The sequence below is a fragment of the Camelus dromedarius genome, chromosome 5, assembly GCF_036321535.1.
Source record: "Camelus dromedarius isolate mCamDro1 chromosome 5, mCamDro1.pat, whole genome shotgun sequence".
NCBI lineage: Eukaryota > Metazoa > Chordata > Mammalia > Artiodactyla > Camelidae > Camelus > Camelus dromedarius.
The window spans coordinates 84,381,792-84,398,962 of NC_087440.1; the positions used below are offsets into that span (position 1 = coordinate 84,381,792).

General features: G+C 33.1%; 1 protein-coding gene across 4 annotated transcripts in view; it reads left to right on the forward strand.

Moving 5' to 3' along the window:
* Window positions 1-17,171, forward strand: part of UNC79 (unc-79 homolog, NALCN channel complex subunit) — a 219,849-nt gene that overhangs the window by 76,976 nt on the left and 125,702 nt on the right. For all 4 annotated transcript variants that reach the window (XM_064486217.1, XM_064486216.1, XM_064486218.1 and 1 more), the window contains exons 8-10: window positions 11,085-11,149; window positions 14,881-14,969; window positions 15,582-15,622. In XM_064486217.1, the coding sequence (XP_064342287.1) occupies window positions 11,085-11,149; window positions 14,881-14,969; window positions 15,582-15,622 (195 nt within the window). The remainder of the gene's footprint in view (window positions 1-11,084; window positions 11,150-14,880; window positions 14,970-15,581; window positions 15,623-17,171) is intronic.

A 17,171-nucleotide genomic window follows, 5' to 3' on the forward strand; every position in this document is an offset into this window, starting at 1 on the left:
TCTATTTGTATATTGACAGTATTAAGAAATTTATTTGATTTTTCTATATTCATCTTTTATCCTATGGTTTTGTTAAATTCAATGATTAGTTCTAACAGTTTGTTGGATTTTCTATATAGACAATGATGTCATCTGTAAATAAAGACATTTGCTATTTTCTTTCCAATTTTTATGCCATTTATTGCTGTACTTTTTCTTTGTTCCACTGCCTACAACTTTCAGGTAAATGTTGAATGAAGTGGTAAGAATGGGTGCCATTGCTTTGTTCTTAAACTTTGGGGAATACTTCGCCATTAAGTATTGTGTCAACTGTAGGGTTTGCAGATATCTTTTATGTCAGTTTGAGGAAGTTTCATTTTATTTCCAGTTGACTGAGAGCTTTTATCCTGAATAGATGTTAAATTTTATCAAATACTTAAATTGAAACAACAACAGAGAAGAAAATGATAAAAGTCATATTCTTCTTTATGTATTTCATTGCTTTCTGCCTTTTGTTTTTACTACTTTCTTTTTAATTTTCTCTTCTTTATTTCCTAATTTCTTGAGTGAAAGCTTAGATTGTTGATTTCAGCATTAAAATATTTTCTAATTATTCGTCTAGAGTTACCAATTTCCCTCTTAAGTTTTATATTAGCTGTATCCGACAAATTTTGATATGTTGTGATTTTACTATCATTCATTTAAAAACATTTTAAAATTTTCATTGCTAGATGTTCCTAGGCCTATGTGTTATTTAGGAGAAGTTGTTTAATTTCCAAATTTTTGGGTTCTAGTAACCTTTGTTTTGATTTCTACTATAATTCCATTGTAATCAGTGACTATTTTTCTTATTCAGTGCTTCAAAGATGTCATTTTATTGTTCCTGATAAGAAATTAGACACCGCTTTTATGATTGTAATATCATAATGTAAAGATTTGCTCCTTATTCTTAGTATTTAGTAATTTCATTATGGTCTGCTTAAGTGTAGTGGTCTTTGTATTTATCTGGTTGAGGTTTGCTGAGCTTCTTGACTCCGGTTTCGTGTTCTTTATCAGTTTGGAAAAATGTTAGGTGTTACCCTCTCTAGATAATTATTCTAACTTTTTATTTTTTGCCCTCTCATTTTGGGACTTTAAAAACTATTTGGTATTGTTCCAGAAGTCTCTTGTACACCATTCCTTTTTTTTTTTTTGAAAAAAATTATCTATGCTTTAGTTTGAATTTATATTAACCTGTCTCAAGTTTACTAATCCTTTCTTCTGCTTTGTCCAATATTTAAAAAAAGGTATATCCAATGATCTGTTAATTTCATATGTATATATATTTAGTTCTAGAATTTTCTTTTGTTTATTTTTTAGTTTTCATTTCTCTCCTGATTCATTTTATGAGGCCTGGAACATGGTGTTCATTGCTAAGGTGTGACCTGTCTATTGTCTCCTGAATTTCTGGAGTGTTCACCAAAGTTTCTTACTTTGGCCACATTGGAAATAGAATCCATCTCTAGCATTTATGTGACCTCTAAAATCTCTGTTCAGCTTTCAGCCGTGAAGCATATGATCTCTTTTTTCTTTGGAGAGTTTTGCTGTGACACAGCACATGCAGTTTAGGATTAGGCAGATTTGTGGAACCTCTTCTCTGCCACTTCCTGCTGTTCGGTACCTTGGCTCACTAATTTCAGCTGCTCTAGCAATTCTTCATTCTGATTTTCCCTCTAACCACTGAAAATACTAATTACTTATTGGTCCCCACCTCTTTGTCTAAGTTTGGAAGTGTTCCCAGGCAGAAAGCCAAGGTAAATGTAGAACTTAATTTGTATGCTCCGCCTTTTTCAAAGGATTACAACCTTGTGTTAAAATCTATGCCTTTAAAAAAAATCTGTGCCTAATGTCAGAAATGAGTTGCTCCATACATTTTGTCCAGTTGCAAGATAAGTCCAATCCATCCTTAAAATATCATGGCTGTAACTTGAAGTTCCCTTATTTCTTCAACAATGGCTTATACCATATCTCATCCTTCTTTCTAGAATTCCAGTGACACATATGTTAAACCTTTTCCCCCATATCTCTTACAATTTTTTTTGTATTCTTCTCTCCCATTTAATATTTCTATGCTTCATGCTAAATCTTTTTGTGTGACTTGTCTTCCTTTTCATTAATTGTTTAGCCTCCCAAAAGGTATTCTTAATTTTGTTAATTATATTTTTAAGTTCTAGAATTTCCATTTGGTGCTTTAAAAAATATCCCAATTATCTGATGATGTTTTCTAACTTGTCTTTTACTTTATAGAATATACTAAGCATAGTTATTTTAAAGTCTTTTTTCTGATAATATTGTGGATCTCTCAAGATTCTGATTCTATTGTTATTTCTATTTTCTTGTTTATCTCATTCTGTTAGTGTCCTGTGTCACCTTAAATTTCTGTGACTTTCTACTCCTGTTTTTATAGATGCCATGTGTTCTTGCATCACGTTGCAGATGCCACACACTTTCCTAAAATCTGTTCCTAAAATCTGTTGATTCATTGACTAGATAATTTTCAGGCAAATGTTTTCTCTTAGGTTTCAATGTGATATATCCTCTCCTTTGAAGTATATATTTGGTTGGTCCTTCACTTTTTTTTTCTTTGTAAAATCAATTTTGTTGAGGTATAATTTTCATGCAGTAAAATGACCCATTTAAAACATAGTTTGATGATTTTTGATACATGTATACAATAATGTAACCAAAGCTGTAATCACCATAGTGAACATTTCCATCACCCTTCAGATATCTTAGTTCTTTTTTAGTCAATCCACCCCTTCACCATAGACAACTTCTGATCTGCTTTTTGTCATTATAGACTTGTTTTGCCTATCCTAGGATTTCATATGAATAGAATCATATGGTATGTACCATTTTTGTGTCTGTTTATTTCACTCAACATAATGTTTTTTAGATCTATCCATGTTGGTATATCAGTAGTTCATTTTTTAAAATATTGAGTAGTGCACATTGTACGGATATATCAAAATTAGTTTATTCATTCACTTCTTGATGAACATTTTTACCTATTATGAATAAAGCTATAAACATTTATATAAACATGTTTTTAGGAAGATATACATTTATGTCTCTTAATAAATTCCTGGCAGTGAAAATGCTGGATCATATCGTAAATATATGTTTAACTTTATAAGAAATGTCCAAAGAGTTCTTCAAAAGTGGTTGTACCATTTTATACTCCCTCCAGAGGTATATGAGTTCCAGTTCTTTATTACTATTAACACTTGGGATTGTCGGCTTTTTTAATATTAGACATTCTGATAGCCAAGTAATAATATCACACTGTTGTTTAGTTTGCATCTCTCTGATGACTAGTGATAATGAACATCTTTACAGGTGCTTATTGGCTATTTTTATACTTTTTTTTGGTAAAGTTATATGAACTTTTTGTTCATTTTAAAATTGGGTTGTTTGTCTATTACATTTTCAAAATGGAAGACTTTTATCAGATAGGTATATATTATATGTGTTCTTTCAGTCAGGGGATTTCCTTTTAAGGTATTCCAAAGAGCAGAAGTTTCAAATTTTGATAAATTTCAAAGTATCAATTTTTTTCTTTTATAGTTCTTCATCTCCCCTAAGATTTTAAGGAAATTCTCCTATGTTTTATTCTAGAAGTTTTATAGTTTAAATTTTTACATTTAAGTATATTATCCGTTTAGAATTAATTTTTGTATATGGTGGGAGGTACGGGTTGACTTTTTCCCATAAGGGTATCCAGTTGTTCCAGTTCAACTTGTTGAAAAAATTACTCTTTCCACATTGAATTACCTTGACTATTTTATTGAAAATTGGTTGACCACATGTATGGATCTACTTCTAGACTCTATATTTTATTTCGTTGTCTATCCTCACACCAACATCAGACTATCCTGGTTACTGAGTTTTATAGTGAATCTTGAAGTTATGTAATGTAAATCCTCCAGATTCGTTCTTTTTCAAAATTGTTTTGACTATTTTAAGACCTTTGCATTTTCATAGAAATTTTACTATTAGCTTATCAATTTATGAAAACAGTCTGCTTGCATTTTGATTGTGATTACATTGAATATATGATTTAATTTGGGGAAGAACTGACATCCTGAGAAAAGACTCAATATTGAGCCATCTGATCCATAAATGTGGCATGTCTAGCCATTTATTTGTCTTCTTTAATATCTCTCAACAATATTTGCTAATTTTCAGTTAAAGGTATTCCTAAATATTTTATGGTTTGGGATGCTATTGTAAATAGTGTTTTAAAGTTTAATATTCTACTTAGTTTTTGCCATTATGTAGAAATATAATTGATTTTGTATATTGACTTTATGTCTTGCAACCTTGTTAAGTTCATTTATTAATTTTTGGAGCTTATTTGTTTCCTGAGATTTTCTGTATACATAATTATGCTCTCTAGCAAATAAAAGTAATTAAAACTTTTTTCTTCTAATTTGTATGTTTGTCTGCCTGTTTACCTGTCTTCCTGCCTGCCTCTTCTCCTCTCTCTCTGTCTTCCTCCCTCCCTTCCCTCCTTCCCTCCTTCCTTTCTCCTTTTCTTTTTCTCATTGCACTGGCTCATAGCTCCAGTTAATTGTTAAGTAGAAGTGCTAAGAGTTGATATCTTTTTTCCCTCCTTTGTCTGTGGGGGGAAAGTATGCAGGCTTTCACCATTAAACATGATGTTAGCTGTAGGTTTTTCACAGATGCTTTTAATCATACTGAGGAAGTCCGTGTCTATTCTTCGCTTGCTTGAGAGTTTTTATCATGAGTGAATGCCAATTTTGGTCAAATGTGTTTTCTCCTATTGAGATGATTATATGAATTCTCCACCTAATTTCATTAATAAGGTGAATTACATTGATTTACCTTGCAATATTAAACCAGCATTCCATTCATGGGATAAATTCCACATGGTCAGCTGTATTATATTGCCAGATTCAGTTTGCTAATTTTTAAGTGCTCTTGCTCCTGCGTTTATGAGGAATATTGATCTAGTTTTTTTATTGTAATATTTTTATCTGGTTTTGTTTAGAGAGTAATGCTGACCTCATAAAATGGGTTGACAAGTGTTTCCTCCTCTTCTGTTTTCTGAAAGAGCTTATGCAGGAGTTATATTATTTATTCTTTTATTAGTTAATAGTGAATCCATCTGGTAAATCCACCTGGACTTGGAGTTTTATGTGTAGGAAGATTTTACATTATGAACTCAATTTAATAGTTATGGGACATTAAACTTTCTACTTTTATTGAGTTGAATTATATAATTTTGTAATTATTTTTTTAAAGAATGTGGGCATTTCTTCCAACTTGTCCAGTTTATTGACATGTCTGTAGTATCTGCAGTAATGTCTTACCTTTCAGTACTGATACTGATAATTTATTTCTTCTCGATTTTTTTATTCATCAGGCTAGCTAGGGGGCTTATTGACCTTGTTGAATTTTCAAAAAAAAAAAAAAACCCAGTATTTGATTTTATGATTTTCTCTGTTGGTTTGATGTTTTCAATTTTATTGATTTCTGCTTCTCTCCTGATTATTTTCTTCCTTCTACTAATGTTGAATTTAATTTATTCTTTTTCTATCTTATTAAGTAGAAGCATGAATCATTTATTTTGTACCTTTCATATTTTCCAAAATAAGAAATTAAAGTATAAATTTCTTTTAAAGCATTGTTTTAGTTGTGTTCTACAAATTTGGTATTCTGTGGTTTCACTGAATTTCAGAACAGGATATTTTCTAATATTTCTTGTAATTTCTTTTTTGATTTATGGACTGACTAGAAGTATATTTTTAGTGTACAAATATTTGGTGATTTTCTAGATATCTTTTTTTTTGTTTGCTTCTGTTTTAATTCTATTGTGGTTGGAAAACATACATTCTGCTGTCAGGCCATCTTAATTTTTAAGGCTTATTTTATGGACCAGAATACTATCTATCTTAGTCAATTTTGCCTGTGTCCTTAGTAAATGTTGCCTAGACATTGCATATTCCACAGTGATTGAGTGGAGAATTCTGTTATTATCAATGAAGTCAAGTTGTTGAAATGTTGTTCAGCATTCTATTTTTACTGGTTTTTTGTCTGCTTGTTTTATCAATTAGTGAGAAAGGACTGTTGAAATTTACAACACTAATTATGGATTTATTTCTCCTTTTAGTTCTGTCAGTTTTGCTTCATATAATTTGAAACTCTGTCATTATTTTACAATATTTATATATCATAATATATAAATGAATATTATAGCTTCATGTACATTATATATACACATATTTATGATGTTATGTTATCTTGATGAACTGACATTTTCATCGTTGTGAAATATCCCTCTTTATTACCAGAGATATTCTTTGTCTTGGAGTCTACTTATCTGATATTTATAAAGACACTCCAGCCTTCTTATGATTACCATTTGCATGATATAAGTTTTTCTACCTATTAACTTATCTATCTTTATATTTCAAGTATATTTCTCTCAGGCAGCATATATTTGGGTCATGCTTTTTGAAAAACTTTAATCGTATTTGTCAGTCTTTGTCTTTCAGACCATTTACATGTGATGTATTTATTACTTAGGTTATTTACACTTGATGTAATTGCAGATATGGTTGGGCTTAAGTCTACCATCTTGTCCTTGTTTTCTTTTTGTCCCATCAATTCTTGTTCCTTTTCTTTTTAATATCTTGCCTTCTTTTGTGTTAATTTTTAGTATTCCATTTTTTCTCTGTTTGAATTGTTAGCTATACCTGTTTTCAAAAAAAAAAAAAAGAATTGCTCTACAATTCTACAATTATAATATGCACCTTTAACTTTATAGTATACTTTCAAATAATATACTAGTTTACATATAATGGAAGAACCCTGTGCACTTTCATTTTATCCTTCACATCCTTTTTATTCTTGTTATCAAATATTTTAATTCTCTATATATTGTTGGTTTCACAATATATGGCTATTATTTTATTTTAAATAGTAAATTACCTTTTAACATGTTAATACGAGTAGAAAGTCTTTTGTAGCTATTCACCATATTTATCATGTCCAGAACTCTTTATGCCTTTGTGTAGGCCCTGGCTTCCATCTGGGATTATTTTCCTTTAGCCTGAAGACCTTGCTTTAGCTTTTCTTATAGTGAAGCTCAGGTGGCAATGAATTCTCTTATCTTGTGTTTGTCTTCAGGGAGTCTTTATTTCATATTCATTTTTGAAGGGTATTTTCACTGGGTGTAGAATTCTAGGTTGACAGTTTTTTTCTTTCAGCCTGTTAAAGGTGTCGTTCCATTGTCTTCTGGCTTGCATTATTTCTGACGAGAAATCAGCGATCATTCTTGTCTTTGTTCCTCTGTAAGTAATGTGTCTTTTTTTTCCTGGCTGCTTTTAAGAGTTTTCTCTTTATTGTTGGTTTTCATCAATTTGATTATAATGAGCTTTGGTGTGATTTTCTTTACTTTTATTTCTCTAAGATTCACTGAGCTTCTTGGATCTGTGGGTTTATAGTTTTCATCAAACTTGAAAAAATTTGGCCATTGTTCAAGTATTCATCCCTCCCTCCAGGACTTTTGGACTTTAAGCCACATGTGCTTTATATTGCCTGATATTTCCCCACAGCTCACTGAAGCTCTATTTATTTTCCTTCCAGTCTTCAGTTTGGATAGTTTCTATTGTTATATCTTCTAATTCACTGATCTTTTTTTCTGAATTATCTGATCTTCTATTAAGCCCGTTCAGTGAATTTTAATTTCTGATATTGTATTTTTAATTGTTAGAAATTCCATTTGGTTCTTGTATTATATCTTTTATCTCTGTTGTCATTGTATTAATGTTTTACTTTGAATATATTTATAATAGCTGTTTTAAAGTCTTTGTTTGCTGACTACCTCAATTCTGTAATTTCTGGGTTTGTTTCTGTTGGCAATTTTTTTCTTCTAATTGTGGGTAACATTTTCCTCCCTTTTCACATATCAGGTAATTTTTGACTGGTTGTTGGACTTCATGAATATTACATTATTGAGTGCCTGGATTTTGTTTTCTTCCATTACAGTGTATTGAAGTTTGTTTTGGCAGCCAACTTACTGGTGGATCAGCTTGACCCTTTCAAGCCTTGTTCATATTCTTTCTTAGGGTGAAACCTGGAGTAGCCATTTCCCTAACGTTAGGTTAACCCTACTACTAAGGTATGACCTCCAGAGTCTTAATTGAATGTCCCAGGTTTTCATGAGTTCCTTCCACTCTGGCTGGTTGGAACTCAAATATCACCCAGCCCTGTATGAGATGTAGGAATTACTTAGTTTTCAAATCCCCCATAGTTGTTTTCTATGCAGCTTAATGGAGTTTTGCTTTATATATGCTCATCTTTTATGTAAATTCAAAGACCCAAAAGGACTTCTAGTCAGATATCTGGAGCTGTTTCTTGTCTAGCCCTTGTTCTTTGGTACTCTACCTAGCAAATTTAAGCAACTTTGCCTCTCTAAACTCTGTTTTTTGTCCCCTCAACTCAAAGAAACCACCCTACTGTGTGTTATCTTCCCACCTCTGGGCCAGGACCTGGAAATTGCTTCCAGGAAGAAATCAAGGGTGATTGCAGGACTCAATGTCATTATGTCTTCTCTCAAGGGTCATTGTCTTGTACTACCTGTAGCCCAATTTCTTAAAACAGCTGTTTCATATATTTTTCCAGTTTTCTAGTTGTTTATGGTGGAAGGGCAAATCTAATACCAGTTACTCTGTCATGGTTGGAAGCAGAATTCTTGTCTGCCATGTTTTTATGCTATATTTTTCATTTTTATTTTCAAACTATTTTTCATTTTTATTTTCATGACTGTTTTGCCATATGGTAAGGTATGTAGATAGTCCTAATATCAGAATGGATTGTTTTGTTTTTTTCCAATTACAAATACCTATGCTGTGAGATTTTGATTCAGTAGATCTAACGTGGGTTCCAAGCATCATATTTTAAAAACCTTGACTGATAATTTTTGATACATAACAAAGGCCAATAATCACTGTTCTAGTAAGCTTAAATGTAGTATGACTTTGGTGAACTTAAAGGAGGTATCCTGCAACCTGTGCTTAAGTCAGTGACATCTTGTAAAAATAGAACAAAAAATTAGAGGAATAAGAGCTCCTGGATATCCCCACCATCCATATATAAAGCATTAATTTCTGGCAGAGCATGAGTCTTTGGAGGTCTGATCAAGTGCTGAGGCTATTTCACATTCTGATTTGTTTATACCTGTGCCATAAAAGTTATTATATATTTTGAATGTTCTATCTAAAAATAAGAAGAACTTTTTCTTAATATTTATAAACTGACCTGCAACTATTCTCATAATACACAAATTCAGAGATGGTTAGCAGATTTCATCTTGTGTACCAACTCTGTTTTGATTAGTGGTGACTTCCTGGAGCTCACTGTTGAGAAAGATTGTAATGCCAGTTCTGGACTCAGCAGGAAGGAATGCTCTTATAGATTAGTGGTATCTGTCATGAGCTTGGGATTGGAGGAATGGTGCACATGTCCCATGTATTTGTAACTTGTCTACTGGGTAAAGGCAGTCTTTTCCTCTAGATTTCTCTGATTACTCAAGAAAACTTGTTGCTGCTTTCTCTTGACTTTTTATCTTGACTTTTCTACATGTAGGAAACAAATCTTACAGTTATGGAATGCCTATATTGAAATAATTTATTCATTCATCCATTCCTTACTCATTCATTTCCTCTTTCTCACCAGAGATACAATCAATATGATATTGTGTTATTAGAATAGTGGCTTCTAGTCTGCACTTCTTGCCTTCTTTTTAAATAAATAGGCCCATTGTGTACTTTTTAAGGTCATCGATTCTGTTGACCATATTCTCCTGAATTCCAAATCAGACACATAATCTTATACCTGGTCTAAGAGTAGGATAGAAGAATTCAAATTGGAACATTCTTAGAAAATTTTATAAAATTTTTAGAGCATAAATTATGGTTAAATCATTAGTAACAATAACAAATATTTTAAAATTATAATTGGACATGTTACTAAGAATATTTTCTCATCTGCAAATTTTTATATATTGGGCCAACCATGGTCTTACAAAATTAGAATATGGCAATTTAGAAAAATGACCTACTTTCAAACATATGATCCTGTTATATTTTTTTCTGATGAAATATTAGCTAAGTGCTTTGGGCTACAGGTTCATCTGGATGATGATAATTAACTGTTGTAATTCTCATTCTAATCTGTCTCAGATCACTTGGTTCTTGTCCTCATATTCTGTGTGTATACTGTGTTAAGGAGTTAGATATTAGCAAACTAGCAGAGGTTTAGACTATGGGTAATATATGAGAGAGAGATACAAGAAATTTGGACAAGAAACTCATCTTTCCAGTCTCCACAGTTGATGGGGATGGAGTGGTAAATGGAATAGTGGAGGTTGCCTTACCATTCATTTCAGTTATTATTAATTTGAAACACTTCCTGGTGCCAGAAATCTAGGATGTTTAGCATAGTATACCACAGTGAGAAAAGCAGGGTGTTTAGAACCAAGAGATACATTTTCTAGTCCCAGCTTGTCATTTACTTACTCTGTGACCATAGCAAGCTACTTAACCTTTTAAATTTTAACTTACTCACATATAAAATGAGGTTAATAATCTGCTGCACCTATCCCACAGAGTTGTTGGGAGGATCAAGTGAAACCATAGATGTAAAAACTTTTAAGAACTTTCTAATGGTATATCACTGTGAAGTAATATTATGGTACTGGGTATGCCACCTTATAGTAGCTTGTCTCTCCTTATGGGTAAATAGATGGGGTTGTGATATCTTTGCTTAACTTAAAAATATTCATAGATTTTTTAAAAATAATTATTTTAGGAAGCCTTCTGATGATGGTTCTATTTAGGAGAAAGAAAACTAGGGGGAAGGGTATAGCTCAGTGGTAGAGAATGTGCTTAGCACACATGAGGTCCTGGGTTCAATCCCCAGTACCTCCAGCAAAAAACAAGCAAACAAAACAACTAATGAAGTTATCTGCTGTGTTTTTGCTAGGGCACAAATCATTTCCATGAGAAGTATTTATCTGCTTATGCTTTGCTTTACAGCTTGGAATCCCATCCACTGCCAGCACATTGAATGCCACAACGCAATTAACAAACCAGCTGTGAAGGTATTTTATAATGCCATATTGTATTGTCAGTGGTCAAATTTTCAGGAACAAATTGCTGAATTAAATGGAGATTTCATCCCTCTCTGTAAAGCAGAAGCCTGTACTCTTTGGTAATCTGCAATTATATTTTGAAATACTCGGAGTATACTTTGCTATACTTTGACCTGACTGTACTTTGGTGGATTTGTTCAACACAGAATAAGGAACAGTGGTGCTTGCAGATTTGGCTGTGAGTTCATAGTCAAGTATCGTGGCACCATGGGCTAGTTATGAGAATAATTCTGGTGAAACACTTACATAGTCCTTGACTGATTTCTATCTGGGTTAAAAAATTCAGGGAAATGTCCTTTGCCCCTGTTTTCATGTGTGTGCTACAAATTATGAGTGGTCTAATGTGTGACTATCTGAATTCAAGAGTCATAGGACAAAAATGGATAAAATTGTTAAGTCGTAGCTCAGATCACGGATGTGACTTAAGAAATGACTGAGAGGTAGTTGGACAGCAAACATATGGAAAATTACATTAGCAGTAAGGAAACAGAGGTTTAGAGAGGTCAAGTCACTCTCCTAAGGTCACACAGCCAGCACCAGGCACCTTGACTCTCAGCCTTATTAATTTTCTACCACATCAAATTGGTTCTGTACTGTTATAACCCTGAATCTTTGAGGTTGAATATTAAAAATAATCACACCCCTTAACAAAATTACTTGTGTTATATTTGTTGAGTACAGCACTTGGCTGGAGAGATCTGGGTATGGATTTGCAAAGGTTAATTTTTATATTATGAGGAATAGGACCTAGGTTAAGTGATAAGAATTCAAGTTACTTTTTAGAACCTATTGTCATGGGAGTTTGCCTCTCTTGTTCTACAGATAAGTAGACTGTAAAGATTACAAAATAATAGAAAAATAATACTGCCATTTCATAGAAATAAATAGAAGAGGTAAAATAAGATTAAAAAATATAAATATAAATGGAACCAAAAAGAAATATAAATGGAATAAAACATGTGTTTCATATACCAAAAGTGGCAGAGAAGTGCCAGTTATAGAATTGTCATCTAGATTTATCTTACCAACAAAGGACATCCTTGTATTATTTTGCTTGATCTCTGTTTTGGATGAAAGCAAATTGAATGAATTTGTGCTGAGAAAGAGCAGATGAGGGTAATCCACCAATGGAAGCATAGTCCTCTCCCATTCTACTATTTGCACCCTTCCTCTGAATTTCCATAGACATTTGGGTTCAAAGTTACTTTTCTTCGGTGTGACGACATTTTGAGCTAAACACAGGTGTGAGTTCAGATATTATTCATGGAGTTCAGCTTAATCCTTCCCATTGTTGAGACTTTCAGGGTTGCCCTTGTTTCTATATCTGTCCTTCTTCCTGCCCAAGGTACAGTGCCTTCTTTTGGTTCACCAAGACATCAACAGAAAGGACGTGCTGAAAATGTCTCCAATTTTTCCAGTTGTTTTTTCCTTGATTTCATGTCAGACTGCTTTCTCAGGAGCCCTCAGAGTTCCTGATTAGTAATGATTTCTGGCTTCCTACCCACAGAAATCATCATGAATTAGATTTTCTCCCTCTCTTTCAGGCAAACAGCCCAGTTTACTCTTCTGGCCCAGCCTCACTTTTCTCACAGGTTGTTCCCTATAGCCAGTCCTCCAAAATAAGCCAAACCATCCTACTTTCTGTTACACTTTTTTATTTAATGAGGGGGAAGTAATTAGTTTTATTTATTTATATCTGGAGGAGGTAGTGGGGATTGAACTCAGGACCTCATGCATACTAAGCATGCACTCTACTGCTTGAGCTATACCCTCCCCGCTGTTACTTTTTTTTTTTTTTGCTGTTACTTTTTAATTGAGGTAAAATTCACATGACATAAAACTAACAATTTGAAAGTGAGCAATTCAGTGGCATTTACCACATTCATAATGTCATGCAACCACCACCTCTATCCAGTTCTGCAATATTTTTATTGCCCCCTAAATTTTACTTTCTGAACCCCAGTTTTCCAAAAGAGCTTCCTTTTTGCATTTTCACGCTACACTTCCCAGAAAGATATTCTTGTTAATACTTCCTGTGCTGGGGCTATTTCTGCGTGACAATAAGTCTGACTCAGGGTTGTTCTTTCTTTACAATATAAGCACTCCCCAAACTCATGTAAATATGATCACATGACATACAGAGCAAGGGTATCCAACATCCAAATACTTACAGAATAATGTTAAATGAAAAGGAAATTATGAAATTGTACAGTATGATGCAAATTTAGTTTAAAATTACATATATGTATTTTATATTGATATTCATAGTGAAAAACAACCAGTAATGCTCACCTGAATGTTACCAGTGATTGCATTGAGATGGAAGATCAACAAATTATTTAAATTTTCTTCTTTCCTTGTCTTCATTTTCTGAAGCCTCTATCTTGGGCATGTATTATATTTATGAACAGAAAATAACTATTTTTAAATATAACATTCAAATATAGACATATTAATATGGATGTAAACTGACCTGTTCAGAGTAGAATGGGATTGACACCATTAGCCACAATTCTGATAGGTCATGTTAATTGATGCATTTAACATGTCAGAGGTCAGCTAGCTAATCTCTAAGGACTCCTTATAGTTCTAACATCCTAGGAGTTTTTCCTTTGGAGTGAAATGAAAAAATATGTTTATCTGACAGAGATATCAATGACTCGTTAGAAGTGAGAATAAAGTAACTATATTGAAGAAGAGGTCTACATGGGGTGCATGGGAAAAACTCAGGGAAAATGGATTTATCTTCACAAAAATTACTTTTTAGGCTAAAGCTAAAAGTTATGATAGGATTCAAAATGACAGTATGTTGCAACTTATAGTTCATTATATCACACTCTGCTTTTTAGTTTTACTTGGTTCTATTTGAAAATCGGTTTATGAAATACTTTGAAGCTCAGGTGATTATCTAACACAAGAGTCAGCAAACTGTGGCCCGCAGGCATATCTGGCATGCTGCCTGTTTTTGCAAATAAAGTTTTATTGGGACACAGCTATACTCATTTGCTTACATAGTGTTTCTGGCTGCTTTTATGCTGCAACAGCAGGGTTGAGTAGTTGTGAAGAGAACTTATGACCCACAAAGCCTGAAATATTTGCTCTCTGGCCATTTACAGAAAGTTTGCCAATCCCTGATTTAACACATCAAAAAGTAGTTACTCATTGCATCAAAGGAAGCATGAATCTTACCTAAGGAAACTTTTCACACTGGACCTTTTAGCATCGGGGAATATACAATTTACAGATTTTGATGATATAATTATTTAAATTCAGGAATTCTAACTCTTACTCCTCCAACTGTTAATCTTAATGATATATTTTCTTTTTCCTAAAGAGAGATTACTGTGTTTACTACATTAAAGAAGGAATTACTGTACGAGTAATGTAGAAACAATCTGAGCAGCTACTGAACAAGATGATTTTTTTATCTGTGTAGAATGAAGGTGGATTTCTTGACACTATTTGTTACTTGAATTGCAAATAACAGGAGAAATGAAAAACCACAGTTGCCACATTTAAATCTCCAGTGTGGAAAAACAGTTATAGGTTGAATGGATTTTACTAAAAGTATTTCTTCTACTTTGCTTTCAAAAATCTATTATTGAAACGTTTGTGCTCTTGATACAGGGAACATGATAATTAGGACAGGAGAGTTCATTCTATCTTTTCTTGTGTTTCAGATGTGTATAGACCCCTCCCTGTCAGTAGCTTTGGGTGATAAACCACCCCCATTGTATCTCTGTGAAGAATGCAGCCAGAGGATCGCAGGGTAGGTATTAGAAAAGGAAACAGGGTGACAATGACAAGCGAAGAACAATCACTTCGACTTAAATTGATTACCCACGTTTCCTGCTAGCCTCTCTGTTTTTTAAAGGTTAGTTTGTCAGATATTTAAAATATAGCAAACTTTCATTTGAAAAAAAATCAGCTTTGAAAAATTGTGGTATTTCTCTCTATGTGACAAGAGAAAGCAATTCCACTTAATAAAGCAGCTCCAGTTTTCAAGTGACCCTGTTAAAAAGGCTACAGAGGAAAAAAAAAGAAAACCGTGGTTTCAAACAGGACGTGTAATTCATATGGGTTTTCTGTGCTTGTTAGGTTCATAGGCTCACACTCAGCTTTGTACAAATGATGCTGTATTTTGGTTGGCTTAATTAGCATCTGGAAAGTATCATTTAAAGATAACTGAATATGATTAAATGCCTATAATTTATAATTTAGCTGGAACACATTGACGTTTAAAAAGTTTATTATGATAGTGCTCTTTAATTACACTTCCTTTCTATTAAAAGCCTCAGCAATGGCGTGCAGCTTATAAACATTCATGTGGAAGAGTAACATTGCAAAAAAGCTCAAAAGTGAATTTTGCTTTTCTTTATAGGGACCACAGTGAATGGTTGATTGATGTTCTTCTGCCTCAAGGTATGGTTTACTTCAGAAAGGATGAATAATGAGTAATCATGACTAATGGCACAGTTGATTTGTCTCCTTTTGTACTGTTTTATTTTACAAAGACAGTAACTGAAGTATTATTTTCTGTGAATACTCATTGATATGAAGCATTGTATCAATGTCTTGCTTATAACATACACACATTTATTAATGCAGGAAGAGGTATCACCTCTAAGGGTAGATGTTGGAATGCTGTATGACCAAAGCTGGATTCTGCATTAAGGGATTTTCTGTGAATGTAACAGGTGTTGCCAATGTTATGTTTGCTGTACCAGGTCAGAAAAGGAATAAGGAACATCAGTGAGAAGAGCACTGAATAACAAGTCTTTCTCTTGCCACTATTACTAGCTCTTTGTTTTTAGGGAAAATCACTTAATTGCTCTGAGAGTCAGTTTCCCCTTCAGTAAAAGGGGGATAAAGTATATCTGACCCATCTCAATGAAGAGACAAGATTGTAATGCTTGCAGTTTGTTAGTGTTCTGAAAGCTATGCCTGGTAAGTTGGCAGGTGGCAGATAGAACATTCCTCTACACATGGGGAAGGAGGTATTCCAGCCACCTAATTGGAGGCTGAAATGTACTCAGGAAAAGTACTCAGGAAAGCAGAGGAAAGATGACAGGTGGGAAAAAGCTGGGAGCATACTGAGGCACACAGGAGGAACTTGATATATAACTTCAGAGGTAGAGGTAGATAATGGAAGAGTTTATATGAAAGGCCTCATTTAAAAAGAAATTTTAAAATGTAAATGTAAAAACCTGATGCTAACTAAATTCAGTGAGCATTTTTAAAAAACTTAAGACCTTTGCTTGATGATAATTATGCAATTTCTTTGTAGCCTAACTTTTTTTTTAGCTGGGGAGATAATTAGGTTTATTTTATTTATTTATTTATTTTTTAACGGAGGTACTGGGGATTGAACCCAGGACCTTGTGCACGCCAAGCATGCACTCTATACCACTGAGCTATACTCTCCCTGCTGTAGTCTAACTTTTAATATTAGGTATCTCAGCCTTAAGAAATTGTTTAGTGAGTGCTCTCTGTCCGTAAAATAGATTAGTAATATCAACCTCTATATCCTTCAGAGAGACATTTAAAATATTTATATAAGAATATCTGTAAAAAGTTTTGGTTTTGTATGGGTAAAAATAACTTTCCCCCCCCTTAAATTAGGCTACCTTATTGGTGAACTTCCAGTGCTCTGAGGTGAAACCCATAGTCAGATTCTAAACTACATTTTAAATATCAGATATGTTGCTAGATTCTGGCCCTCATCTCCAGATGATAATCATCTGTGGAAGAAAATTGATTTCATTATTTATCCAGAGATGTGTCACTAACCTCAAGTTAAGATAAACTCCAAGATACTAGTTATACAAAATCAGTTTTTAAAACTGAGTTGTTAATTTCATTGATTTGGCATCCACTAATTCATAATTTCCAGACAGAGTTTGGGAGATATTTACCTTTGATCTTTTAAATAAATTGTAGCATAAACTACTAGTAATGATTTAACTTATTT